This window comes from Neovison vison, chromosome 7 (genome assembly GCF_020171115.1).
Source record: "Neovison vison isolate M4711 chromosome 7, ASM_NN_V1, whole genome shotgun sequence".
Taxonomy (NCBI): Eukaryota; Metazoa; Chordata; class Mammalia; order Carnivora; family Mustelidae; genus Neogale; species Neogale vison.
Window position 1 is genome coordinate 199,939,248 of NC_058097.1, and position 27,915 is coordinate 199,967,162.

At 42.4% G+C, this 27,915-nt stretch overlaps 1 protein-coding gene across 1 annotated transcript; it reads right to left on the reverse strand.

Moving 5' to 3' along the window:
• MAJIN (membrane anchored junction protein) lies at nt 1-27,915 on the reverse strand. The gene is given in 12 exon segments (XM_044259626.1): nt 1-261; nt 869-986; nt 1,794-1,866; nt 5,881-5,944; nt 7,147-7,269; nt 7,271-7,353; nt 7,543-7,574; nt 8,634-8,759; nt 8,931-9,006; nt 11,930-11,975; nt 20,269-20,385; nt 27,866-27,915. Coding segments are annotated over 11 exon segments (888 nt in total). The 5' UTR covers nt 20,370-20,385; nt 27,866-27,915; the 3' UTR covers nt 1-215.

The window sequence follows — 27,915 nt, forward strand, 5'->3', positions numbered from 1 at the left end:
TAGAGCAGTACAGCTCTCAGACTGGATATTTTAGGAAGTTCTTTTCTTAGTGTTTTAAACTGAAAAAAAAAAAAAAATCCATTGTAAAGGGGCAAAGGATAAGACAAACCCACAAGGGGACTCTGGGAGTTTGGATCCCGCGTTCTCCATGACAGAGGACGGAATGTGAAAAGTCAGTACGAGAGGACACTCTTCCCCTGCTGCGTCTGGAAGGCTCACTGGCTGCTCCTTCTGAAGAAATAGCGGAAGGGGAAGAGAGAGCTGTGGGAAGGAGAGCAGAATGGTTTGAGACTCGGGAGGTCCCTCCCTTCTCCCAGTCTCATTAAGGCTCCATTAACTAGGGCATTTTTGCTTTGGGGAATCACTGTATGGATTCAACTCCGGAGCCGCATTTGAAAAGGTACCCAAGTTAGCTGATACTCAGGAGTGGGGCATGACGAAGGAGAATTGCAGTGGGGCGGCTGAGCTGTAGAGAGAGAAAGGGATCTGCTGACTATCTTCTGCAGAAAGGACTCTGAAGACACAGCCTGGATGCAGAGGGGGAGAATGAAAGCATTTTGGTAACTAAAGAGTCCGAATGACCCAATGATAAGAATCGTCTCTGTCCAAGCAGCACTGTGGAATGAGGTCCAATGCCAGGCACATGCTGGGGGGCGGTGTGTGTGAGAATGAACAAGACACAGTCTTTATTAGATTCAGTTAGGGCCCTTGTACAGAGTCTCACTTCCCTCAAGTATCCTGGGGGAAAGAGAGATCATGCAGGTAATCCGTTTTCTTTTCTAACTTCCCAGAGAGACTCGGTGAGGCCGACTCTGGAGCTAGACTGCCCTGGGTCTCAGTGTGACGGTGGGAGCGACACCTGTCCTACCTTAGAAACCCAAAGAAGCCACTGGTTCCCAGCTCTGGGGGTCCTTTAGGTGGAGATGGATTGTTTTGCTGCAGTGGGGGGATGATCTGCTCGGCTAGGCTGTCCTCCCGCTTAGAATCTCGAAGGAAAACAGGGAAAAAGTGTTAGTTTGCGGGCTGCTTTCATGGGACATCGTGTGGACCAAGGGCAGCCTTACACCAAGACTCGTTTGTTCTGACCTTCCCAGTTTCATCTCAGCTCAGGAGATGTTATTCTAACCTTGGAGGTTAGAATAACAAAAATTATTAGAATAACAAAAATTATTAGTTAGAATAACTAAAAATTTAGTTGGGCCCCTGAGAGTTTTACACTGCTCAAGTCCTAGCCACGCACCACAGATGGTTTTCTCATGGAATGACGACTTGTTGAGGAACTCCCGTGCTTACATCCCAGCATCTGTGAGGACTACGGTCCACATCGAATCCTCACGCTAGACAACACCTTAACATGCATTCCCAGCCCCTCCCAAGCATCCACTGCACCTTCAATATTAACACTAATGCCCTGAAGGGAAGAGGTGGAGAGACAGCTTCCCAAAGATAAATCTTCAACGAGACAAAAAAGTGAAACACATCCCTCCCAACTTTTCTGCAAAACTTATCACTCCACGTAGAAATGTTTTCAAACAGTGGGAGCGTCATTTTCACCATCAGAAGCACAAGAAGTACATGAATTGTTTCCCTTTGCTTCTCTTTGGGGTTGGGGAGCTTTTATTATTTAAGGACAGGCCCCCAGACCCGGAGGATGGCCAATAGGCATCTCCACGGGAGCAAGACACATAGCCCAGCAAGTGTGCCCAGACTCAGAACTCCACGCTGCTCTGCTCATGAGAGAACTAAAGAGGACAGGACGATTGTTAAAAAAGAATAAAATTCCCAGAACCTACCCTGTTCCTGGATATCAGTGGTGTTAAATGTTGGGGTCTCCTGCCATTCCTGCTGGGTTTTTCTTTCTCCATTCTGATAAAAAGAGGACCAAGAGAAGTTTTAAACTTTACTCCTATAGAGCTTGGTGAGCTGAATGCTATTTGTTGACTGGTGGTTAGCCAATGAAGACTTCATAGGGGAAGTGCTATTTGAATGGGGACTTGATGGCTGAGTGGGATTTTGTCCTAATTAGGGTGAGGAGATGGTCAGGGAGAGTAGGGCATTCTAGACATGGACATGATGTACAAAGGCACAGTACATTAACAAGTAAATGTGATGAGTGTGGCTAGAACTGGGACAGTGTAAACATGACTATGGCCTAAGCAACAAGCACACTACAACTCAATCTTCTCCCTGGGCTACTCTATTGTAGAACTTCTTTTGTACTTTGAAGGGGACATCCTATAACCCAGTTCCAAGCCCACAACATTTCCAGTGGACACCCTGATATTCAGGTTCATGGTTCATGTATTTTCTTTGGTATTCTCTGCCAACTGGCCACTCCCCTCACCTGGAAAGGACCTGAGGGCCTGACTACGCAGCAGTGCTGAGAAGTTCCTTGAGCCATTGTTCTGGTGAAGAATCCTATAGCAAGAACTCCATAGACTGGCAGGTGGGGCAGGAGGCAGAGGTATGATAAGCTTCTAGGAAAGTTAGGATGTAGCCCCATCCGAAGCATAAGATGTATTTATTTTCTTTCTTTCTTTTAAGATTTGATTGATTGACTGATTTTTGAAAGAGACAGAGAGTGAGCGAAAGAGAGAGAGCACAAGCCAGGAGGAGAGGCAGAGGGAGAAGCCCACTTCCCACGGAGCAGGGAGCCCAATGTGGCCGATGCCGGGCTTGATCACCAAACCCTGAGGTCATGACCTGAGCTGAAGGCAGATGCTTTACCGACTGAGCCACCCAAGCACCCTAAGCTGTATTTCTAAGAGAAACTTTTCTTTTTTTTTTTTTTTTTTAAAGATTTTATTTATTTATTTGACAGAGAGAGATCACAAGTAGACAGAGAGCCAGGCAGAGAGAGAGAGAGGGAAGCAGACTCCCTGCTGAGCAGAGAGCCTGATGCGGGACTCGATCCCAGGACCCTGAGATCATGACCTGAGCCGAAGGCAGTGGCTTAACCCACTGAGCCACCCAGGCGCCCTAAGAGAAACTTTTCCACAAAACCTCAGATTCCAGAACACATAGGCTGCTACTTAAGTAACATTCCTGTAAACATGAAAGGGAACTCTGGGGAGGAAGAAAACCATCTCTTACCTCTTCTGCGCCTCCAGGAGCACTGGTATACAGGGATACAGCTCTGATTTGTAGCTTGAGGAAATGATTCTTACAGATTTAATGAAACTATGACTAGAGCTTAAATTCTGCTGCACTGGCCCTAACGAAAGCATCTACTTAGGCTGGCAGTGGGGAACAGAAGGGCAGAGGCCCTGGGGCAAAGGTAAAGATCTCCCAACCAGGGGAGATTCCCCTTACAAGACAGTCTAGCATTTGTGCTCTCCTGAAAACTTGACAGATGTCTTTTTAGGCAAATGTCATAAGAAAGGAAAAACACATCCTGAAATAAGATTGAGGGCACCATCTGGGACTTCCAGCAAGACATAATGCACTTACAACCCAACACAAGGTTGTTCTCTGTATGTTCAGGGCCAGATCTGCTTAGATGTACAGTTGAAGCAGAGGTGGCAAAAAAAAAAAAAAAAAAAAAAAAGAGACAAAAAACTCCACACATGACAATCTGTTTTACTTCGGAACTCTTCATCTGCTCTCCCCTACTATTTATCCTTAGTAAGTGTGGGATCTCTAGTCTGGGACCTAGTAATAAAGGGAATGGGTCTGCTTTTCCTTCCCATTCCCCCCAAAACACCTCTTATGAAACGGACACCTTATTCAGATACGTGTTGTGTTCTAAGCTTTCCCTGTACCAGATCCTAGTGGTGTCATGTTCAGACATGACCGTCCACACTGACTGTGACCCAACACCCTGAGTTCCCCAAAGGGGAGAGGAAATATTAAGCATTGGACCATAGGAGCAAATTCAATTTTTCCAGCTCAAGTGACTTACACTGAGAGTTACTGTGATCAGTCTAATTCAGGAGAAATCCTCTCTCCGGGAACAGGGTCTACAATGGAGACCGTCATTGGGCTTTGAGTCAAAATCAATAAACATGTTCCTTTTGGGGTTTTTTTTCTTGTTTTTCTCTAAACCCAGTATCAGGTTGAAAAGGTAATTATGTTGAGTAAGAAACTGTGGGTACTGTTCTGGAGGGAGATGATGTGTCAAACTAAGAATAGGAAGGTATGAAGGATAGAGAGTGAGGGAAATGTTCTTTTAATAGTAATTATCTGGGTTGTATAAAGCGTCTTTGTTCTTCAGATCTTCATGTACTTCTCCTGTACTTTCTCATGTCTTTTTCTTCCTTCTTGAAAGGACGGGAGTATAGAAGAGGGCAATCATCTGCCTATAATCACTCAGTGGGCCACTCTGCACAATGGGTCCTGTGCCCTGCCCCTACTCTGAGAGGCAGAGGTCCGAGTCCCTAAGGGTTCTCTCTTCCTCCAACTAAGCAGTAAGTTGCTGGAAAGAAACCAGGTTTTACGTATTTGCATGCATCCCAGCAACTAACACAATATCTTGCAAACAGGAGGCAGAATAACCATTTAGAAATGAAAATCACTTTACTTTTCTACTTCAAAAATGTTTTAGGGGGGCGCCTGGGTGGCTCAGTGGGTTAAGCCGCTGCCTTCGGCTAGGGTCATGATCTCAGGGTCCTGGGATCGAGCCCCGCATCGGGCTCTCTGCTCAGCAGGGAGCCTGCTTCCTCCTCTCTCTCTCTGCCTGCCTCTCTGCCTGCTTGTGATCTCTGTCAAATAAATAAATAAAATCTTTAAAAAAAAAAAATGTTTTAGGGAAATTTTTAGGGAAATCCTGTGCTCTTGAAGGCAGCCTTAGGCCCTTCATGATCCAGCCTGTGCCGACCTCTGCAGTGACATTTCTTAGCACTGTACTTTCACTTAAGCCAGGCCCCAGGGACACTGGCTTGCAGTCACCAAGTGCGCTGTATTCCTCTTGGCCTTAGTTCTTTGAGCTCCTCTGGGAGCCCTCCCTCACATCCACCTGATTTGGGTGAGGTTCCCCTTTGTGGTTCCTTTGTTCCCTGTACTTCCTTTATTCCCGTACGTAGCACATCTATCAATAATTATCTGCCTAGCTTTATACCGTTGGCATTTTTAGAGGAGGGCATGATATCTCTAACACATGGCAGGCAGTAGACACCCCGTAAGTCTGTTGAAGAAATGCACGGATAGGTGTTGGCTCTGTAACTGGTCATGTGATGGGACTTGGGAAGGTGAGGGAGGTGAACTGGGAGTATTTAAATATGGAAGGTGGGAGCTACTTTAGAGTGATAAGTGAAAAGTAAGAAAAAGGCACAAATAACGGCTATCTCAAGAGGGGAAGAAAAGAAAAAGAGTGCTCTTTTAGAGACTACTGTGGAACAGAGACTCTGAAATGGAGTAGCAGCAGATATAGGATATAGGAATATCAAAATGGGGAATAAGCCTCACAAATGAAACCGAATACTACTGGGGTCAGCCCGTGGCTGCCCTACGAAGTTTTCTCTTACCAGTACCCCATGTTGATACACGCCTAGATCTATGAAAACTAGATGTTCCCAGGCTCAGACCCCAGTGTAGATGATGGCAAAAAGGTTTCTAAAATGAAAAAATTCTCTATCGGATCCCACCACAATTCAACAGACCTGTTTTCTTATCTCACTGCAGAGTACAAGAAGCAGCCTTTTAAGCTGAGAAGAAAAGACCTTCTAACAAAAGGATTCACCCACGTGCAAAATGCGGCCATTGTGGGGACAGGTCGCGGCAAGGCTGGAATGGTTGGATGTTGCTCTGCAGATGGTGAAACCTGAGAGTGAGTTCAGTCGGCTCAGTCTGTACTCAGGACCAAGATGTGCTGGGAACAGGAAGCCTGACTTGTAACAGAGCAGGAACAGCCAGAAGCCGTAAAGCCTCCATTTTGGTGCTTACCCTCCTGGTATCCATAAGGGGCTTCTTTTCGCTGGGGCCTTGGCTGGAAATCCCCATCTTGGTCCTGAGTGGGGGAAAAGCCCAGGAAATGTTACTGGCAGCAGCAACATCACCACATTTAAGCAAATGTGGCCCAAATGAATATTTCAGCAGGTTGGCTATTTTTATACCACTCCTGGCCTGCGGAATAAATTGTGTGGCCAAATTCTCTTTGGGTGCTGCTTTAATTCACAGCAGAATCCCAATTTGAGATATTTAGCGATCTGGGGTTGAGAAAGGGAAAATGTGATTGCCGGCAGGTAATCGGATTTTTAAATACTTGCCTGCATCAAACCCAGAGAAAGGCAAGACTGAGGCCTCATGCCCATGGAAAATTCAGTCAAACAGAACTGAGCAAAGCTTCATACCTCCAAGTACCTTCACATTCCACCTGGCTGGGAAAGAAATTTCCTAACTCTTCCCTGACATGTGCATTTGGAGGGTAGAGGGCTCAACCCCCTCATGGTCCACCCTTACCGCTCCTGTGTGAGACCGTGCCGTCCCGGGAAGGGAGGAGCTGCTCTCCGTGAACACGGACTGAAAGCACATTGGGCTGGAGGGCAGACTACATCTTGGATTATTCTAGCTGCCGTGTCTGGGTGCTAATAAGAATGACTGTGTTCCTTACTGATTCACTCTGTCCCTGACAGAGACTGGGAAGAAGAAGGTAAGTAACCCCCACGACAGCAACTTCGGCAGGTTAGGGATGGGCTCAACATTGCCCCTAATGTTGCAGCATCTCACGCAGTAATTGGTACATAACCTCTTGCAGACATTTCCATTCTATCTCTTAAGGTAGAATTCCAAATGTTTACAGCTTACTAGGTAAAATAGAATTATATATATTTTTTTCTCATTCTTTTGCAGGTTTCTCTATGTTCTTGAATAATATTTGGGGACTTCCAAAGTCTTACGCTTTCTGGTAGTACGACCATACTAAATGTTCACTAAGTACGAGCCAGATTCAACGGTATAGATCTGATTGCATTTCCTCCCAGCCATTGTCTGATGAACAGAAGAATCCCATTTTGCTGAAGAAGGAATTGTGTTCCAATTGTATTGCAAACATCAACTTGCCTCCTTTCCTTAGTCCACCCATGGAAATAGGCAACTACCAATGAACCCAAGACAAAAAGTGACTCACTAAAGGTCAGGATTGCGTGGCAGCAATCACTGGCAAAGCCTAGCCAGGATGCAGGATTTAGACTCTCTCCCAACACCACTGACCTGTCCAGCGCTGGCCTGCTGGGGGAGCTGGGCACTTCCACTCGTTTTCGTTTCCTCGTCATGGCTCCTGCTGCTTTCCTCTCTGCTAGGACCTTCAGAGAGGAACCGACTCCTGTGACTCCTTTTCCAGAGCTGCTCACAGTTCAGGAGGGCACAGTGAAGAGAACTCCCCATCTTTAAATTGCCAGAAGTGACTTTTAACACCAGCTTTTCAAGTAAGGACAGGCATTCTGTTAGAGACCGTCTCAGAAATCTAGCCACCAGGAAAAAGATGGTCTCATTCTAACTGCATCTGAGCACCAACCAAGGGGCAGAGGAAGAGGTGAGAGCAGAACCTTTTGGACAACACAAGGCAATAAAGGCAATTGTTATCTTGTATAGAAAAGGCAAACTTACCAAGCCAAGAGGACTGTCACTTATTGGCTCCCCTACAATAGGAAATATAAATGTCATAATGGATCAAGATGTTTCTTTTTTTTTTTTTAAGATTTTATTTATTTATTTGACACACAGATCACAAGTAGGCAGAGAGGCAGGCAGAGAGAGGGGGAAGCAGTCTTCCCTGCTGAGCAGAGAGCCTGAGGTGGGGCTCCATCCCCGGACCCTGAGATCATGACCTGAGCTGAAGGCAAAGGCTTAACCCACTGAGCCACCCAGGCATCCCAAGATGTGGTTACACTTGGATTTCTGGCTATCATTTATTTCTCAGAACTTGTCCTAGACAAAAACTTGTGTCTGCCCTTCTCCTTTCTGCCTGATACCACTTTTGGCAGAAGTACAATGTCTTCAAATTCTCTTCCTCCCCCATTTTAGAACTATTGTCATCTACAAGCTCAAAAGTAAATCATTCGTACTGTACTCTAATGATATGCCACTTAAAAGGGAATGATCCTTACTAAAAGAAACAAGATGGAACTTCAAACATCAGTGATAAACGAACTGGGGAGATATTCTGAAGCAAGGCCTTTGCACTCTTTTCCCAATAAAACTGGCAGGTATGTTTGTCCCTCTATGAGTAAAAATAGCAATGGTCTTCAGAGATTAAAAATTGGGAATGCCTTTAAGACATCCCTAAGGTGAAAGTCACTGCATACTCTGAAGTGAAAGGAGGTGTTTTTTATAATAGATCGCTTTCGCTGAGTGATTACTGTCAGACTTTGTCCTCCTTTTCACCTACCAGTATGTATATATATTTAATCCTTTTAACAACCCAACGAGATACGTGCTATTCTTATTCTTCACCATTTCACAAAGAAGGCACAGAAAGATTAACTAATTCATCTAAGGCCATACAACTGTTAAGTGGCAAATCCACCAGGATCTGCACCATGCAGTCTGGCGTGGAGCACTCGGCTCCTAACCTCTGCCCCGTGCAGCGCTGGGGCCCAGTCTGGCTGACCATTTTGCCATACTGAGAGTGCACGGCTAACCCACGGATCAACCTTCCCTATTTCTTCTTTGCCTCTCACTCCCATCATTCTACTTACCAGGTGACACGTTTTCATGAAACCATTTCATCTCCACATATAGAGTGAAAACAAATGGGTAGGGGACCAAGACGATTTCCCCATGCTTGAATTTCAGGTGGGACACTCTCTCCCATTTGCTTTTATCTGGAAAACGGTGTTAAGGAGTGAGGAAAGAAATCAGTCCATATGAACCCTTGATTACTACTTTAAGGATAAGACCCTCTCCTTTCCCTGGTTTGGCCTGTGGGCTTGTGGCTTCCATTTGGATCTCCAGTGTGATCTGCAGCTCATTTCTATCCAGAAATGAAAGGATACAGGGAAATACAATGAAGTGCTCTGTAGCAAATGGCTGCAGATTGTCCAAGTTTCCCAAGACTACACGAATAGAATCCTGGAAAACAAACAAACCAACCAACTTGAAATGACTTTAATACTGTCTGGTCCCGGCCAATCTTTCCGTCTATACCTGGCGCTGCTTTTTCTATACTCTGTATTCCATTAAAGTTGAACTATTCCCTGAACATGCCTTCTGCTTCTCCATTTCTGTGTTCCTGCAGAGTCTGCTCTTCTACCTGAAATGCCCTTTCTACCCATCAGCCTATGTCCAAATCTTACCTATCCTTTAAGGGCCAGTTCAAAAGCTATCTCCTCCGGAAACTCTTCCCTGATTTCCCCAAGTTGTAAATTATTAGTCTCTAACTTCACAGTAGTCAGCCTTGGATCTTTATTACATTCCATCCACATATGTTTTATTTTCCTTACTGAGAGATCTGGAGCTAGAATATACACCTGATTTATTTTAGCATCTCTTCTATGGTGTCTACCTCAAGTAAATGTATACTGACTGTGTGAATGAATAATACTGGTATTTATTGATTTGTAGGTTTTTTTTACTTTAGCTTAAGTTCAGCCTTTTCTTCTACTTTTTAAAAATCTTAACTGATTAGTCTCTAATTAACCTATGCTTATTAGTATTCACCAACTAAACAGTTTGGTATCATAAAAAGACTACTGGATTTCTATGGGGAAAACACCTGAATTTCAGTCTTAATTTTGTCATTTCTCTAAGCCTCGATTTCCTTGTATTGGGGCTCACAGAAGGCAGAAATGGTGCTCTATTTATTTTTTTAAGATTTTATTTATTTATTTGACAGACAGAGATCACAAGTAGGCAGGCAGAGAGAGAGGGAGGAGGAAGCAGGCTCCCCACTGAGCAGAGAGCCCAATGCGGGGCTCAACCCCAGAACCCTGAGATCATGACCTGAGCTGAAGGCAGAGGCTTTAACCCACTGAACCACCCAGGTGCCCTGAAATGGTGCTTTATTTATCTTTGTATTCTCTGCACTACCATAGTATCTGGCTTATAATTTTAAAGTTTATTTATAATCTCTATGCCCGACATGGGGTTCAAATTTATGATCTCAAGATCAAGACTCATATGCTCCACCAGCTGAACCAGCCAGGAGCCTCTGTCTTATAATCTTAATAGCTAATATTTATTGAATAATCATGATGTCAAATGTTATTGTTACTATACACATGAACAGTTAGACCTTATGAGATAGGCACTCTGTTATTCCCTTTTTATAGACAGGGAAGCCAAAAGAAAGAGAGGTGAAACAACTTATCCAGTTCCACAGATAGTCATGGTGGAGCCAACATATGAACCCAGGCAGTGGGGTTCCAGAGTTTACCCTCCTAACCATGAAGCTCACTACCTATCAGTAAACATTTTCTGGATAAATGAAAGAGGATGGTAACGTCTGACTCAAAACTGAGAGTAAGAACATATAAGAAGCACTTAGAAAGATTTGGAGGGCTCATAAGTGCAGACAGACGCTCTCTAGCTGTGATGATGTATGGAGCTGCTCACTGCGTGGCCAGCACTGCACACATCCGACTCGAATCGTGACCACAGCCTGGAGATAGGGGCTTTTATGAACTTCACTGACAGGTAGAAAAATAGGCTCAGAATACAGGTAACTTCCCCCAAATCCCAGAGTGAAGGCAGAACTTAACTCATCCAGATGTGACTGGCTCCAAGGTCTATGTTCTCTCCACTTTACTATGCTGCCTTAAGTTTTTCCCTGCCCGAATTAACTGAAGCAAAGTGAAATAAACACTGCTCTACTCACTACTAAAATAAGCAGAAAACTGTCATGGTCCTATATTAAAATAACTGTTAGTTATAATGATGTCTGTGAGCTCCTGCAAGAGCTTAACATATCTTTCAACACTTAGCCAAAGAGGGATGCCTGGGTGGCTCAGTCGTTAAGCTTCGGCCTTCAGCTCAGGTCATGATCCCAGCCTCCTGGGATCGGGTTCTGCATCAGGCTCCCTGCTCAGTGGGAAACCTGCTTCTCCCTCTCCCACTCCCCCTGCTTGTACTTCCTCTCCTGTTGTGTCTCTGTCAAATAAATAAATAAAATCTTAAAAAAAAAAAAAAAAAAACACCTTGCCAAAGAGCTATAGATAGATACCATACCTTAAGGCTATGACTTAAATTTCTGGTTTCATAGAGTTTTGTTTGTATATTTCATTGTATTCAAATTATTTGAAATATGGCAGCAGATGTGTTCATAAATTAGAACAGTCTTAAATCACTGAGTTGTGAAGTTAGAAGACAAATAACCTAGTTTAGCACTCTCATTTTATGAATGGGACAATTAAGACCACGAGAACGATTTGCTAGGGGGCTGCACAGCTCATTGGTGGTTCAGCCAGGGCTGGCATCCAGCGCCAGCACCCAGGGCTATAACTCCTTGGACAATGCTTTCACCAGTTTACAAAGCTGTTGACTTGCTCGGTCTTCTTCCTGTGGGAGAACCTAAAGCTGGGTAGAAAAGGAATGAAAATGAAGTGGGAATAGAGCAAACTGCAAATGTTTCCAATTAAAGCGAAGGCACAGCAGTTTTGTCTGTGTATTTACAGTTGAGTTTCCTGAACGTCAAGTACAAGGCAGTAGTTGGGAGGGTGAGGTTTCCAGAGCCCTGGAAGGCGGCAGTCCTCCAGAAGCTTTCTCTATGCCAGCTGCCACAAAAGAGAGCTGCGGAAGGCCAGGAACTCTGGTGGAAACAATAGAATTCCACCTCAAAGGTGCTGACACTTCAACTAGGAGAACTGACAAAGGATACAGGCTTTAATTTTCCTGGAAAAACAGTGAAGTTTCTTTGCAGAGGAAATATGGCAGGGAGAAGCCAAGAGATCAGGTGGAGGCTGTGACTCAGTTCACAGGAAATAATTAAGATCTGGATATGGACACATCCTTGGCTTAAAGAATAACTTTCCCAGAAGTCGTGTGCTTCTTTCCCTACCTCCAGCTCCTGGACGATGACTTCCTTATTCTCTATGTCTTCCCCTCTAGAAGGTAAACAGATCAGAGGTAAGTAAACCGAAAAGGAAAACTGTGAAGACAGTAGACTCTACTGTCAGTAAAGTGAAGACAGTAGAGCAAAAACGACACTTCCATTCACGACTAAGTAACCATTGTGTGTGTTGACAGGGCTTGTGGGAAAAGGTGATCACCTAGGTGATGTGGCCTGAGAACCGGTAGGAGGCGGTACCAAAATATCTTCTCCAGTAACCCGCCAAGACCCGAAATTCCCACTGTGAAAGTTAATTTGTTAGAGGTGTACTCAAGTGTAGCCTGTGGACCGCCAGGAGTCTTCAAGACCCTTTCAAGGGATCTCAAAGGGCAAAACTATTTTTATAGTAATAATAAGATGTCATTTGCCCTTTTTTGCTGTGTTAACATTTTATTTTTAAAAAATTTTATTTATTTGGCAGAGAGAGACACAGCAGGAATACAAGCAGGAGGAGTTGGAGAGGGAGAAGCAGGCTTCCCCCTGAGCAGGGAGCCGGATGAGGGGCTCGATCCCAGGACTCTGGGATCACAACCTGAGCCAAAGGCAGAGGCTTTAACCCACTGAACCACCCAGGTGCCCCCCGCCCTTTTTTTTTTTTTTAATATTTTATTTATTTTGCCATGTTAAAATTTTAACCGTTAGTGCAAAAGCAGTAGAGGGCAAAATCGCTGGTGCCTTTGCACAAGTCTAGCCAGTTGCACTAAACTGTACTATCAGTTTTGGTCATCTTAACTGCCACACAGGAAAAAAAAATCCAGTTTCCTTTACATTTCAGGAAGCAGGAAAAAATTAATAATTTTATAAAATCTCAACCCTTAAATACATGTCTTTTTAATACATAATGTGATAAAATGGAAAGTACTCAGACAGTACTTCTGCCGCACACCAAAATATGATGGCTGTCTTGAGGAAAAGCACTTGTACGATTATTTAAACTGCAAACTGAACTAGCTGGTCTTTTCATGGGATATTGTTTTACTTCAATGATCAGTTAACAGACAAACTGTTCAAACTATTCAGATTTAGGAACGTGACATTTTCTCATGAAGAGTGAGCTTATCAATTCAAGGAAAGCAACTGACAGGGCACCTGGGTGGATCAGTGGGTTAAGCCTCTGTCTTCGGCTCAGGTCATGATCTCAGGGTCCTGGGATAGAGGCCCACATTGCTCTCTACTCAGCAGGGAGCCTGCTTCCCCCCCTCTCTCTCTGCCTGCCTCTCTGCCTACTTGTGATCTCTCTCTTTGTCAAATAAATAAATAAAAATTAAAAAAAAAAAAAAGGAAAGCAATTGGCAGTTTGTATCAATGATACATTTTAGGATTTCAAGCAAAAATTTGAACTTTAGAAAACTTCTACCCACCACACTGAGGTTGACAACTTTCAAATTTTTAAACACTTTTCTAAGATTGGTAGGGATATTAGCAAATATGATTTTATAATGTTGTATAATGAAATGTGTCGACATTTGGATGATCTATATAAGTCAGTGAACCAATATTTTCCAAATGACCAATGAAACACACCACGTTACAAAATCATTATAGGTTAAAGGCTCATTTACAGCACAAGATACACCAATGAGTTTTTGTGTAGCAGAGTTCAGAAAGTTCACTGATATGATTCAGATTCCATACTGCAACTAACCTTTAAAAAACTACTACATTGGGGCGCCTGGGTGGCTCAGTGGGTTAAGCCTCTGCCTTCGGCTCAGGTCATGATCCCAGGGTCCTGGGACTGAACCCCCCCGCATTGGGCTCTCTGCTCAGCAGGGAGCCTGCTTCCTCATCTCTCTCTGCCTGCCTCTCTGCCTGCTTGTGCTGTCTGTCAAATAAATAAACAAAATCTTAAAAAACAACAACAACAACAAACTACTACCTTAAACGGGGAACCTGCGTGGCTCAGCTGGCTGAGCGGCCAACTCTTGATTTCAGTCCTGCTCACGATCAATCTCAGGTCTTGGGACTGATCTCCGTGTAGGACTCTAGGCTCTCTGCTCTGTGTTCAGTGCGGAGTCTGCCTGAGATTGTCTCTTCCCCTCTCCTTCTGCTCCCCAAACCTGCCTGCCCTCTCTTTCTCTCTATCTAGACAAATAATAAAGTCTTAAAACAAAACAAAACAAAACAAAACAAAACAAAACAACTACCACGTTAGGGAAGCCTGGGTGGTTTAGGCAGTTAAGCGCCCAGCTTTTGGCTCAGGTCATGATCCCATGGGATGTGATATAGAGCCCCCAGCCCAGCTCTGTGCTGTGTCTTCTTGGGATTCTTTGCCTCTCCCTCTCTGTGTGCCTCTACCCCTGCTCACACGCAGGCACACATTCTCTCTCTCAAATAACTAAATAAAATCTTCAAAAAGAAAAAGACTCTCCCTCTGCTTCTCCACCTGCTCTCTTTCTCAAATAAATAAATCTTTTTAAAAAACTACATTAACGTGGCACCTGGGTGGCTCAGTCGATTTAGAGTCTGCCTTCGTCTTCAGCTCAGGTAATGATCCCAGGGTCCTGGGATCAAGTTCCGCATGGGGCTCCCTGCTCAGCAGAGAGCCTGCTTCTCCCTCTCCCTCTGCCTACTGCTCTGCCAATTTGTGCTTGCTCTCTGTCAAATAAATAGATAAAATTTTTAAAAACTACATTAAAATGAAACAACTACCACGTGTCAAGTTTTGATGAAGGGTCAAAAAGAATATCCACAATGATCTGTGAAGGCTATTACCAAATCCCTACCTTTCCCAACTACACATCTATGTGGGGCAGGATTTTTTTCATATAACTCAACCAAAAAAAAAAAAAATTCACAACAGATTGAATGTAGAAGCAGATATAGTCTAGCAGCCTTCTATTAAGCCAGACACTAGTAAGATGCACAAAAATTTAAAACAATATCCATCTTCTCATAACGTTTTGTCTTGAAATATGGTTTTTCCAATAAAAATGTATTAGCATTTAATGGATATATTATTATTTTAAATTAACACACTTTAAAGTTGTAGTAGGATATATATAACCTAAAATTTGCCATTTTAAACATTTTTTAAAAGATTTTATTTATTTATTTAAAAGATTTTATTTATTTATTTGACAGAGAGATCACAAGTAGACAGAGAGGCAGGCAGAGAGAGAGAGAGGGGAAGCAGGCTCCCTGCTGAGCACAGAGCCCGATGCAGGACTCGACTCCAGGATGCTGGGATCATGACCTGAGCTGAAAGCAGAGGCTTGAACTCACTGAGCCACCCAGGCGCCTCAAAGATTTTATTTATTTAAAAAAGATTTTATTTATTTATTTGACAGAGAGAGAGACACAGCGAGAAAGGGAGCACAAGCAGGGAGAGTGTGAGATGGGAGAAGCAGGCTTCCCTTGTAGCAGGGAGTACAATGTGGGGCTCAATCCCAGGACCCTGGGATCATGACCTGAGCCCAAGGCAGACGCTTAATGACTGAGCCACCCAGGCACCTCTTTTTAAACATTTTTAAGTATACAATTCAGTGGTATTAATTACACTCATAACCATGGTGTGTAACAATCACCACTGTTTTCAAAGTTTATCTTCCCAAACAGAAACACTATACTCCTTAAGCAATAATTCCCCATTCTGCCCTCTACCCCACCCCTGACGACCCCTATTCTACTTTCTCTCTATAAATTTTCCTATTTAATATTTCATGGAAGCAGAATCCTACAATATTTTTCCTTTTGTTATTGGATTATTTCACTTAGCATAATGTTTTCAAGGTTTATCCATGTTGTACCTATATCAGACCTTCATTTGTTTTGCAATTTTCTTTTTATGGCTGAATACTCCTCCATTGTATATATATCTATATACACCACACAGATAACTCTATTTTGTTTGTCCATTCACCAATCTGATGGACCCTTGGGTTGTTTCCTTCTTCTGGCTTTTGTGAATAATATCACTACAGTGTTGTACAACCATCTGCTTGCATCCCTGTTTTCAATTCTTTGCGGCACATACCTACAAATGAAATTGCTGGGTCATGTGGTAATTCCATGTTTAATTTCTTGAGGAGCTGCCAAATTGTTTTCCATGGCAAGTGCGCTACTTTATATTTCCATAAGCACTACACAAGGGCTCCAATTTCTCCACATCCTTGCCAACTGTTATTTTCTGGGTGGTGTTTTGTTTTTCTTTCATATGGCTATCCTAGTAGGTATGAAGTTGTCTCATTGTGGTTTGGATTTGCATTTCAGTAGTGACTAATGATATTGAGCATCTTTTCATGTGCTTATTGGCATTCGTGTATCTCCGCTGAAGGATGTCTAGTGAAGTCTTTTGTCCATTTTAAAATTGGGGGTTTTTTTTGCTGTTGAGTTGTACTTCTTTCTATATTCAAAACATTAAAGTTCTACCAGATAATATGATGAACAAATATTTCCTCCCATCTGTGAGTTGCCCTTTAACTCTGCTGATAGTGTCCTTTGATGCACAATTTAAAAAAAAAATTTAGGGGCACCTGGGTGACTCAGTTGTTAAGCATCTGCCTTTGGCTCAGGGTATGATCCCAGGGTCCTGGGATCAAGCCCCTCATCAGGCTCCCTGCTTGATGGGAAACCTGCTTCTCCTTCTCCCACTCCCCTTGCTTGTATTCCCTCTCTCACTGTGTCTCTGTCAAATAAATAAAATCTTTAAAAATTTTTAAAAATATTTAGTCGGGGGGCACCTGGGTGGCTCAGTGGGTTGGGCCTTTGCCTTCGGCTCAGGTCATGGTCTCAGGGTCCTGGGATTGAGCCCCACATCGGGCTCTCTGCTCAGCAGGGAGCCTGCCTCCCCCTCCCCCTCCGCCTACTTGTGATGTCTCTCTCTCTGTCAAATAAATTAAAAAAAAAAAATTTAGTCAGGGCACCTGGCTGGCTCAGTAGGTTAAGCATCTGCCTTTGGTTCAGGTCATGATCCCAGGGTCCTGGGACTGAGCCCTGCATTGAGCTCCCTGCTCAGGAGGGAGTCTGCTTCTCCCTCTGCCCCTCCCCTCCATGCTTTCTCTCTCAAATAAATAAAGCCATTATAAAAAATTTTTTTATTTAGGGCACCTGGGTGGCTCAGTGGGTTAAGCCGCTGCCTTTGGCTCAGGTCATGATCTCAGGGTCCTGGGATCGAGTCCCGCATCGGGCTCTCTGCTCAGCAGGGAGCCTGCTTCCCTCTCTCTCTCTCTGCCTGCCTCTCCATCTACTTGTGATTTCTCTCTGTCAAATAAATAAATAAAATCTTTAAAAAAAATTTTTTTTATTTAGTCAAGTCCAAATTTATCTAATTTCTTTTGGTGTCAATGTCTTTGGTATTGTGTTTAAGAAACCACTGCCAAATTCAGTCATGAAGACTTGTCACTATGTTTTCTTCTGAGAGTTTCATAGTTTTAGCTCTTAAATTTAGATCATTGATTTATTTTTTTTTATTTTTTTTTTTTAAGATTTTATTTTATTTATTTGAGAGAGAGAGACAGTGAGAGAGAGCATGAGCGAGGAGAAGGTCAGAGGGAGAAGCAGACTCCCCATGGAGCTGGGAGCCTGATGTGGGACTCGATCCCGGGACTCCAGGATCACGCCCTGAGCCAGAGGCAGTCGTTTAACCAACTGCGCCACCCAGGCGTCCCATTGATTTATTTTTTAAAATATTTTATTATTTATTTATATTGGGGGGCAGAAAAAGAGGGAAAAGGAGTCTTTTTTTAAAAATTTTATTTATTTATTTGACAGAGAGAGAAATCACAAGTAGGCAGAGAGGCTGGCAGAGAGAAAGGAAGAAGCAGGTACCCCACTGAGCAGAGAGCCCAATGTGGGGCTCAATCCCAGGACCCTGAGATTATGACCTGAGCCGAAGACAAGAGACTTAACCCACTGAGTCACCCAGGCGCCCCAGGAGAAAGAGTCTTAAGCAGATTCCACACTGAATCAACCCCAACATGGGTCTCAATCTCACAAACCTGAGATCATGACCTGAGTCAAAACCAAGAGTTGGTAGCTCAACTGTGCCACCCAGGTGCCCCTAGATCTTTGATCTATGTTTAGTTAAGTTTTGTATACAGTATAAGGTAAGGGTCTAACTTCATTCTTCTACATGTGGATATCTACTCTTCTCAGAACCACTGATTAAAGAGAAGAGACTGTTCGTCCCCTATTGGATGGTCTTGGCATTCTAGTTAAAACAAATTGATCAGAATGCCTGGGTGGCTCAGTCAGTTAAGCGACTGCTTAGGTCATGATCCTGGAGTCCCAAGACTGAGTCCCAAATCCAGCTCCTTGCCCTGTAGGGAGTCTGCTTTTCCCTCTGACCCTCCCCCACTCTCGTGCTCTCTCTCAAATAACTAAAATCTTAAAAAAAAAAAAAAAAAAGTGACCATAGATGTGAGGGCTTATTTCTGGGCTCTCAATTCTATTCTATGGTCTATAAAGTTGTCCTAATGCCATTACCATACTTTTTGATTACCTTTTTGATTTCCAATTTTGTTCTGTTTTTTTAGATTTTATTTATTTATTTGACAGACAGATCACAAATAGGCAGAGAGGCAGGCAGGGATTTTCTACATGTAAGATCACATTTTCCACAGATATAGTTTCACTTCTTCCTTTCTAATTTGTATTCATCCCTGTCTTATTTTTGATATTAAGGGAAAAGCTTTTTCTAAAAATGATTGTGACATTAGCTGTGGCATTTTCCTATATGGCCTTTATCATACTGAGGAAGTTCCCCTCTATTCCTAGTTTATTGACTGTTCTTATCATGAAAGGGTGCTGGATTTGGTCAAATGTTTTTTCTTTTCTTTTTTTTTAAAGATTTAATCCATCCATTTGACAGACAGAGATCACAAGCAGGCAGAGAGGCAGGCAGAGAGAGAGTGAGAAGAAGGCTCCCCGCTGAGCTGGGAACCCGATGCGGGCCTCAATCCCAGGACCCTGGGATCACGACCTGAGCTGAAGGCAGAGGCTTTAACCACTGAGCCACCCAGGCACGCCCCTTTTTTTCTTAAAGGAGGTAAAAGTTTACTGAATACACCTCAAAGGAGTGGCAGACAGTACAGCAGAGGAGTGGCTGTCTGCCTCGGATGCTTTTTCTTTATCAGTTGGGATGATTACGTGTTTTTTTTTTACCCTTCATTCTAGTAATGCAGGGTACTATATTGGTTGATTTCTTTTTTTAAAAAAAAAGGTTTTATTTATTTGAGAGTGAAAAGAGAGAGCATGAGAGAGACAGAGAGCACAAAAGCAGGGGGAAGGGGCAGAGGGAGAAACAGACTCCCCACCAAGCAGGAAGCCCAGTGCAGCACTTGATCCCAGAACCCTGGATCATGACCTGATGTGAAGGCAGATGCTTAACTGACTGAGCCATCCAGGTGCCCCTATACTGGTTGATGTCTGTATGCTGAACCATCCTTGAATTCCTGGTGTAAGTCCCAGGTATATGAACAATGCCAGTCTCCTCATTAATTTTTTAGAAATATACTTGATTTTTTTTTTAAGATTTACTATTTATTTATTTATTTTTAAGATTATTTATTTATTTGTCAGAGAGAGAGAGAGAGGGAGAGCAAGCACAGGCAGACAGAGTGGCAGGCAGAGTCAGAGGGAGAAGCAGGCTCCCTGCAGAGCAAGGAGCCCGATGTGGGACTTGATCCCCGGATGCCGGGATCATGACCTGAGCTGAAAGCAGCTGCTTAACCAACTGAGCCACCCAGGCATCCCTACTATTTATTTTAGAGAGAGGGAGAGCATGAGCAGGAGGAGGGGAAGAGAAAGAAGAAAAGAGAGAGTCTCCAGCAGACTCCCTGCTGAGTGTGGTGCCTGATGTGGGGTTCGATTTCACAACACTGAGATCATGACCCGAGCGGAAATCAAGAGTCAGATGCTTAACTAACAGAGCCACCCAGGTGCCCCTAGAAATATAGATATTTTAAATAAAATATATTATCTGTTAACATTTAATGATATATTATTTTTAAATTAATAAGTATGCTATTTTAATTTTTGTTTTAATCTTTATATGATACATATTGGCAGGTATAACCACAACTATCAAAACCTCTTTAGGATCCTTGATAATCTTAAGAGTGCAAAGGGATCCTGAGATAAAAAATCTTGAGAATCCCTGCTCCAAATGTATGCCATCACTAATTTAGAAACTTACCTGAATAATAATATATGGAATATAAAATATCTGGGAAAGAGGGTCCTACATACTTCAGCCAGTCTCCAGGACTGAGTGAAGGCAGAGAAGAGATGACCCATGGGAATGTACCGACCTGTATTTGCAAAGGCTACTCTCCTAGCTTTAAAATTACCTGATGCTGTTGCCATATCTAATTTTGAATTTATACACATTGGGTCCTGCGTGAAGAAACCTTGTCTCTGGAAACGGGTAGGTGAAGGGTTTTAAACTCATACTTCCAAACAATAGCCTAATAAAACAGAAATATGAGAGAATTATTAAAAAGCAAAAGACAGTTCCTTATCAACTTTATGGTATAGGAAAGAGAGCCTGCCCAATATATAGCATTTCTTCATGAGTAAAATGTCCAACACTCAACATCGCTGTCCCAGGCTCAGTTTTTATATTAACCGTCTACATTAATCACCTGGATCATTCTCCTACCTGCACGGGGAAGATATATGGTGATTGGGGATAATCTCTATCCTTGAAATCAAAACACCTGAGTTCAAGGTTTGTTGTCTGCCTTACACCTCAGGCAAATCACTTCTCTCCGTGAGACTAATAATAGCAACATCTGATGACTCACAAGGTTTTTGTTAAGATTAACTCTATCTCCCAAATATCTCCTGAATCTATTCTCCTCCCTTGTCCCCACTTTCCCTGGAACCTATGGCCAGTGTGAAGAGGGCTCAAGTCAAATAATGAAACAATCCAAATGTATCAAGGTGGCATAATTAGGAAGACTTCTGCTGTTAATTGATGAAGTTAAGGGATGAGCACACCGTCCTGTCACAGCTAATACAGCAAATAAGGATGTACACTAATGTTTTCCAGTGTCGCCGAGGAACGCCTTCTCTTTCCTAGCTCTCAACCATTCTTCCTCTTTACCCGGCTTGTGAGACTGCCCGTGCCACAAGAATGCCTACTATCCTCTTAGCACTTGCTTTACTTTTCCTATTCCAGAATCTTTGCCCACTTGAGGTCCTCTCTGAGGGAAACTGGAGAAAGGGGAAAGATGGAAAAAGGAGAATAGCAGGTCTCTTCTCCTTCAAGGGGACATTTGGGACACACTCAAAAGTAAGAATCAAACACAGTGATTAGCGGTATTCAAAGTCATTAGGACTTTTCTGTGCTTCTTTCTACTTGCAAGGATAATAAACCCTGCATTTTCTGTCTCTTCATATGGAAGTTTAAGTAATAAATAATGAGATTAGAGGTCCAGAGTTCCTGAGGGATAAAAGCTACCCACACACAACACAAAGTATTGATTTCAGAGGCAGCTAAGATGCCATAGACCGAACAGGCACAAAGAAAGAATAATTCAGGTTTGAACCTTAGCTCTCCTTATACCCCTCCTTATTTTCTCTAGGCCTTGGTTTTCTTAGTTATACAATAATAACAAAAACTAACAATAGCTTTTTGTTATGCCCTATTTTAAGTGTCTTACATATATTACCTCACTTAATCCTCACAATAAGCCTGAAATCAATAGTCTAAATTTGATAAATAAGGAAACCAAGGTATTGAGAGATGAATTAACCTCCCCATAGTTATATGAATGTTGGAATCGGGATTCAAAGTGAGGTAATACAGGGCCAGACTTGATGCGCTTATCCACTTTTCCACTCTGCTTTCTAAGGGTTTTCGTTTTTTTAAAAAGTACATTTTGTAAGTACTAAAATATTATATACACATAAAGCACTATTTTCATTATTCTTTCCTCCATATTACCCCAATACCATTCTACTCAGCAGGGAAAACTCTTGTTTGGTGGAGTCAGGAGATCTATGTGCGCAAAGAATGGAATTTCCCACAATTTGCAAAGTTCATGTCTGGGCCTGCCAGTAAAGAGATATTCCAGTGTCTGATCTCGGCTGCTTGGGATTAGAATGACAGGAGGCTGGAGCCAGAGCCCATGAGACTATTTAGACTAGAATTGCCGTCAAAAGTGAAAAGAAATAGTTGGTGCCAACCGCAAAGTTACCAGAGGGGAAATATTGTTCATATCCTGAAGGGAAAGGAAAAAAAAAAAAGCTCACTGATTCCCATGTCCAAGGCATGGGAGGAACTGAACTAGATTTGATTGTGTTTTTGGTGCTAAGGTGACACTTTTCAAAGTAGGAAAGGAGTCTACCGGTAAGACTTGGGTTGCTGCCACAAAAATTTAGCTTTCACTTATTCAAAGGGTTCTCCTAAAATGCAGTCGCTCTCATCACAGACAGAGGGCTGAGGGATCAGAGTAAAGGAAATGAAGGACATTTGCGGGAAATGACAGTCCAGAGAGGAAACTTCATGCACTGTGCCACAGCTGGCTGTCTGCGAGAGGTAAAAACAGCCCTCTCTGGCTGGGGCCTGCCTGTTAATTGCTGGCTGCCTGCTTCAGAAACAAACACCACACACACTAATTACCTCATTTGAAAATAAAGATTAGAGAGCACAATCCAGAAGAACCACGTAAGTGGTGGTGGTTCAGAGATTTCACAAGGTTATTTTCCAACATGAGTACTGCAGTTCATGGCGACACTATGGGATCTTAACAGGGGAAGGGTCAGACTCTCAACCCATTTTTAGGTGATCAAAAAACACGATGGGTTTAAAACAGAAGAAATTAGAGGCAATATCCATTAGTTGGAAAGACATAAGATTTGGAAGGGGAGGATCAAGGCTTGAGTCCTAGCTCTGCCTTTTATTAGTCATTAGACCCCGAGCAAGTCACTTGGCCTCATCGTTTCTGTTTCTACACCTGCAAATGGGAATCCCATCTACCCATCAAATTGCTGAGGTATTAAATATGATTATATTGTAAATAACACTTCATAAGCTCTAGAGTATTATATAAACATTAGCTTTTTGATATATTTGAAGTTTCTCTCTTAATGCCTCACTAGAAAAGCAAATTTAATAAGAGAGGAAAACTATCTTTCATCTCAGCGCAAAAATCTGACACATCCCAATCAAGAACCTTTCTTTGAAAATCCCCCAATAATTAGCTTTAAATGACATACTGGCAAGGATGTTAGATTTTTAAAGGTTTTTAGTCATTTGTTTCCCATAAAGAAACATCTGGGTCAGTGCATAGAATCTAAAGCAGGGCTGAAGGCTCTATGAGGATAATGATATTGACTACTGAGGTGGAAGGAAATGATAAGGAAGTCCTGTCACTCAATATATCTGGGGACATTTGATGGAAAAATCCTCCACAGGGTTAAAGAACAAAAGAGCTTTCATAAGCATTTATTCAAAATACATTTACTGGGCAGATCTAATACGACAGGCTCTGTGACAACTGAGGGTGGGCAACAAGATGGGGAAATTCCACTGATACTGTGAATTTACTACCCAAGTTTTAGAACTTAGATTGAAGACGGATGACCAGCTTCTCCTTTTGCCTTCACAAGTCCTTGGCTGGTCTCAGACATCTGCCTGGCTCTACTGAATTATATTCAGAATAGAGATTCTATACTAGAGAATATTTCCAACTAGAGACTCATGGTTGCCTATAGCCTCAAGTGCCCTTCATTTTAGAGGGTACGAGAAGAAACTGATTTCACCAAAGCAGGAAATAAGTTCCACAAGGTCACATAACTCAGAATACAACCAGGATTAGCACTCCCCAAGACTGCTGATTCCTTTGGCCCACACAGTTTCCATTACAACATATCACTGTCAGTCACTTTATAAACTGTAATCCCTGGTTATCTCGTAATTGTGGATGACTAGAGACAAACTCAAACTGACAAAAGGGATCAAATCAAAATGTAAGCTTTTCTGATTAAATGTTCTTAGAATTATTCCTTGGAGGTGTTAAAGGGTCACATTCACATTTGTTTGTCTTCAAGCTCTATTTTCAAAAGGAACTATTCTCAGTTGCTTCACCTTGCAGGGTGACTAGGACGGCTAATGAAATAATGAAGGTATAATTGCTTATTGTAGCACTCTACACATAGGTTATTCTTTATTTAAAAACAAAGCAGGGCACCTGGGTGGCTCAGTTGGTTAAGCCACTGCCTTCAGCTCAGGTCATGATCCTGGGGTCCTGGGATCAAGTACAGAACTGGGCTCCCAGCTCCACGGGGAGTCTGCTTCTCCCTCTGACCTTCTCCCCTCTCATGCTCTCTCTCTCAAATAATAAAACCTTTTAAAAAATGTTTTTAAAAAGCAGTGTTAAGATACGGGACAAGAAGATACTAATCTAAGATGACCCAGGATACTTTCATGCTTATCAATGTCATTTTTTCTCATTAGGTTTCTTCCCATTATTTAGACACAATCTTTAAAATGCTCTTGGCATTTGTTCAGGAATAGATTTGCTCTTGGACGTGTCAGATTTTGTTTTGTTTTGTTTGAGAGGGGAGGAGTAACTAAACCTAACAGAGAGGTAAGAAGATGCCCCAAAATGAAACTAAAAGGCCTACTGAACAACTCAATAGACCAGAAAGGAGTCTAAGTTAATCTCTTCTGCTACTTTTGGCACCCAAGTGTCACTTCCACTTACATCTTAACCATCCTAAAAGCTATTAGAAAAACTGCTTTTGGTCGATAGGTCCAGATCTGTGCTCCCTATTCTGGAAAAACAATGGAATGATATTGCTTCTCTCCATCCTAACCAGAAGCTGTGGCTTGTTTAATGACAATCAACCTATTAGCATTCACATTATAGTGCAGAGCTCTAAACATCCTACCAACTCCAGGAACCTGAAAAGCATTTGGATGTAAAACTGCTGGCAAAGAAAGATATTTTATTTTTTGGTTACACCATTGAGTGAGTAGCCCTGAAGCAGTTCATGCAGGAAAGAAAATTTTAAAGGGGGGAAAAAGTATCAATAGTTTCAGAAGGACAAGTGGTGGAGAGAAAAGAACATCTTCTATAATTTTGAGCTAAAAACTCTTTAGTCTTTGATGTACTTATCTCAAAGGTCTTAGTGACAGAAGACTAATACAGTAAAGTATAAAAAGAAAGCTTCTAAAATATACAGCTTTGTTCTTGCCATGAAACAATGGCAGATTCTGAAGAAATTAAGTTAATAAGAAAACTAAATTACTTTTTAGTCACACAGGAAATTTGAAATATCTTACTAACTTTAATCCAATGCTGGTGAGATAAGAATTGTATTTACAAAAAGATGTATCTGACTTGAGATCATCTTCTAATTTGGCCAAGATCATACAACAAGGGCAAGACTAAAACTCAGATGTATTGCTAAAGCAAGATAGTCTAGCTGATTATGAACTGGCCTACACACCATATTAGCCTCAATTCTTTATATTTTACCACCTAAGCCTAGCTCTCAAATAAGAAAATCAGTTATTATTGCTAAGAAACATAAAGCTTTGTAGTTTGAAAAACCATCAAACCATAGGGATCTGATGGTGAACTGATCTTGACAAACAATCTCATATTTATAAAGCACTTTCAATGTATATAATGCTTTCCTGTACCTATCCCACAAGATCAAAAAACCTCTTTAAAGTAGGAAGGCAGATCCAGCTATTTTATACTCTAACTGCTCTCTTCATTTTTACTTGATTTCTCTCACTCTCATGTTCATTCAACATTCATTCATTCAGCTCACAAATAGTCACATACCTACTATGTTCCAGAAACGAAGTGCCGGAGATATAGTAGAGAATAATAAGAACTTGGTCCTCACCTGCAAAGAGCTTACAAATAATTTTAAGTGTGATGACTGCTACAAAAAGGAATAGGGTGATGTGGCAACATGACAGAGACTCTTACCCTAGAATGGAAATCATGGAAGCCAACTGTAAGTAACAGACTCACATCTGAGGGATGAGTATGAGTTAGGGAGGCATCAACAGAGAGTGGGTCTGGGTGGGGTACAGGAAACAGCAGATGTAAGAGTCCTCAACTGGGAGAGAGCATGGCACTTTCAAAAGACAGAAGTGTAGTGACCCAGAAGATAGTGGGCAAAAAGGACAGTGCTATGAAAGTAATACAGAGATAAGCGGTGGGTCAGCTGGCATACAGCTGAGAGCCTGCTATGCACTAGGCACTGTTCCGAGTAGGTAACAAGAAAGAGCATGTTTAGAGTAGGTAACAAGAAAGACATGATAACTTGTCTTTAAGGGCTTACATTTCAGGTGTGGAGAACAACAATGAACATAGAAATGTAACCTGAAGTACTCTAAGTACTCTAAAGAAAAGAAAATAGGGCTTTATAGTAAAGAGTGACTGGGAGGCTGGTTTAACTACTGAGGCCAGGGAAGGCGTTTCGGACAAGATCACAGCGGAGTTGAGGCTTTCATGGCAAGTGGAACAACCATGCAAAGTCAAAGAGGAAAAGCATGTCAAGGCGGAAAAAAACTCCAGCAAGCACAGATGCCCTGTGATGGGTTTAATGGATGGAAAGGTCAGTGTGACTGGAGCACAGAGAATGTAGACAGGCTAGAGGGAGATGAAGTGAGAGATAGGCAGGAACCAGATCATGTAAGGTCTGTAGGCCACTGTAAAGAGTTCAAATTTTATGGTAAGGGTTTTAGAAAGAAAAGTGAAATGATTTATGCTTCAGAAAGATGAACTGTACATGGGGTACCTGGGTAGCCCAGTTGGCTAAGTGTCCAATTATTGATTTTGGCTCAGGTCATAATCTCTAGGTCATGAGATAGACCCCCCTCGTTGGGCTCCAAGCTGGGTGGGGAGTCTGCTGGAGATTCTCTCTCCCTCCCCTCTGCCCTCCAACCCACGCTCATGCACTCTCTCTCTAAAATAAATAATCTTTAAAAAAAAAAAAGAAAAGAAAAGAAAAAAGAAAGATGAATTGTACAAGGATAAGAGTAGAAGCAGGGAACCAGTCAGGAAGATTTTGTAGTAATTCAAGGGAAAGATGCTGCTGATATTGACTGGAGTTTCAATAGTTAGTGAATAGTTCGGGTATATTTTAGACTGATGATGGCCTAGGTGTGGGAATCAAGGATAGCTCTTATGTTTTTAGACTTTGCTATTTTATTAGGTAGATAATGGTACATACCCTTTAGTGAGCTGGGCAAGGATTCTAGGGAGAGAGATTTGTGGAGAAAACTCCCATCATTCTGTTTTGGTTAAGTCTGAGAGGCCTTTTAGACATCTTGGTGGATATGCCAAGAGGGTGGTTGCCTAGTGTGCAAAGATGGAAATCAGGATGGAAATATAAATTTAAGTCATCAGTGTTTAGATGGTATTTAAAGCTACTGAACAGATGAGATCATCTAAGAAGCTATAGCTAGAGAAGGGATGAAGGCCTTACTTACAGTCCAGGTTATGACTCATGGAGTCTATCCTAAGAGCAATAGGAAGGCACTGAAGGGTATAATAAAGAAATGACCACACAGCTGTGAGTTCAAGATGTGTGTATCTGGTTGTACTACGGGAAATAACCCAGAACAAGAGCAGATTTCAAAAAAAAAAAAAAAAGACCAGGACCAGCCAGTGGTTCAAGGCAGAGGCTGGTAAGGAGCCTGGTCTACAGTCACTGGTTTGCAAGATGCCTAGGAAGTCGTCTAGCTATGACTGTGTTAACTGACAGGGGAGGCAGAGAGAACAAAGATCATTCCTAGTTGCTTGAGCAACTTACTGAAGAGGAAACAAGGGCCAGTTCCTGGAAAAGGTAGCCTTACAAAGTAAATTTTTGAGGGGGAGGATATGAAGTCCTTATTGGGACATGCCCAATGTCGAGGTGCCAGAGAGAGGTTTTAGGTGGACTGCTGGGGTCCTGTGGCGGGTGTGCTACCTGCGGATGTGCAAACGAAGGAATCAGGTTCAGAAAAGCCGAGAAGGTAT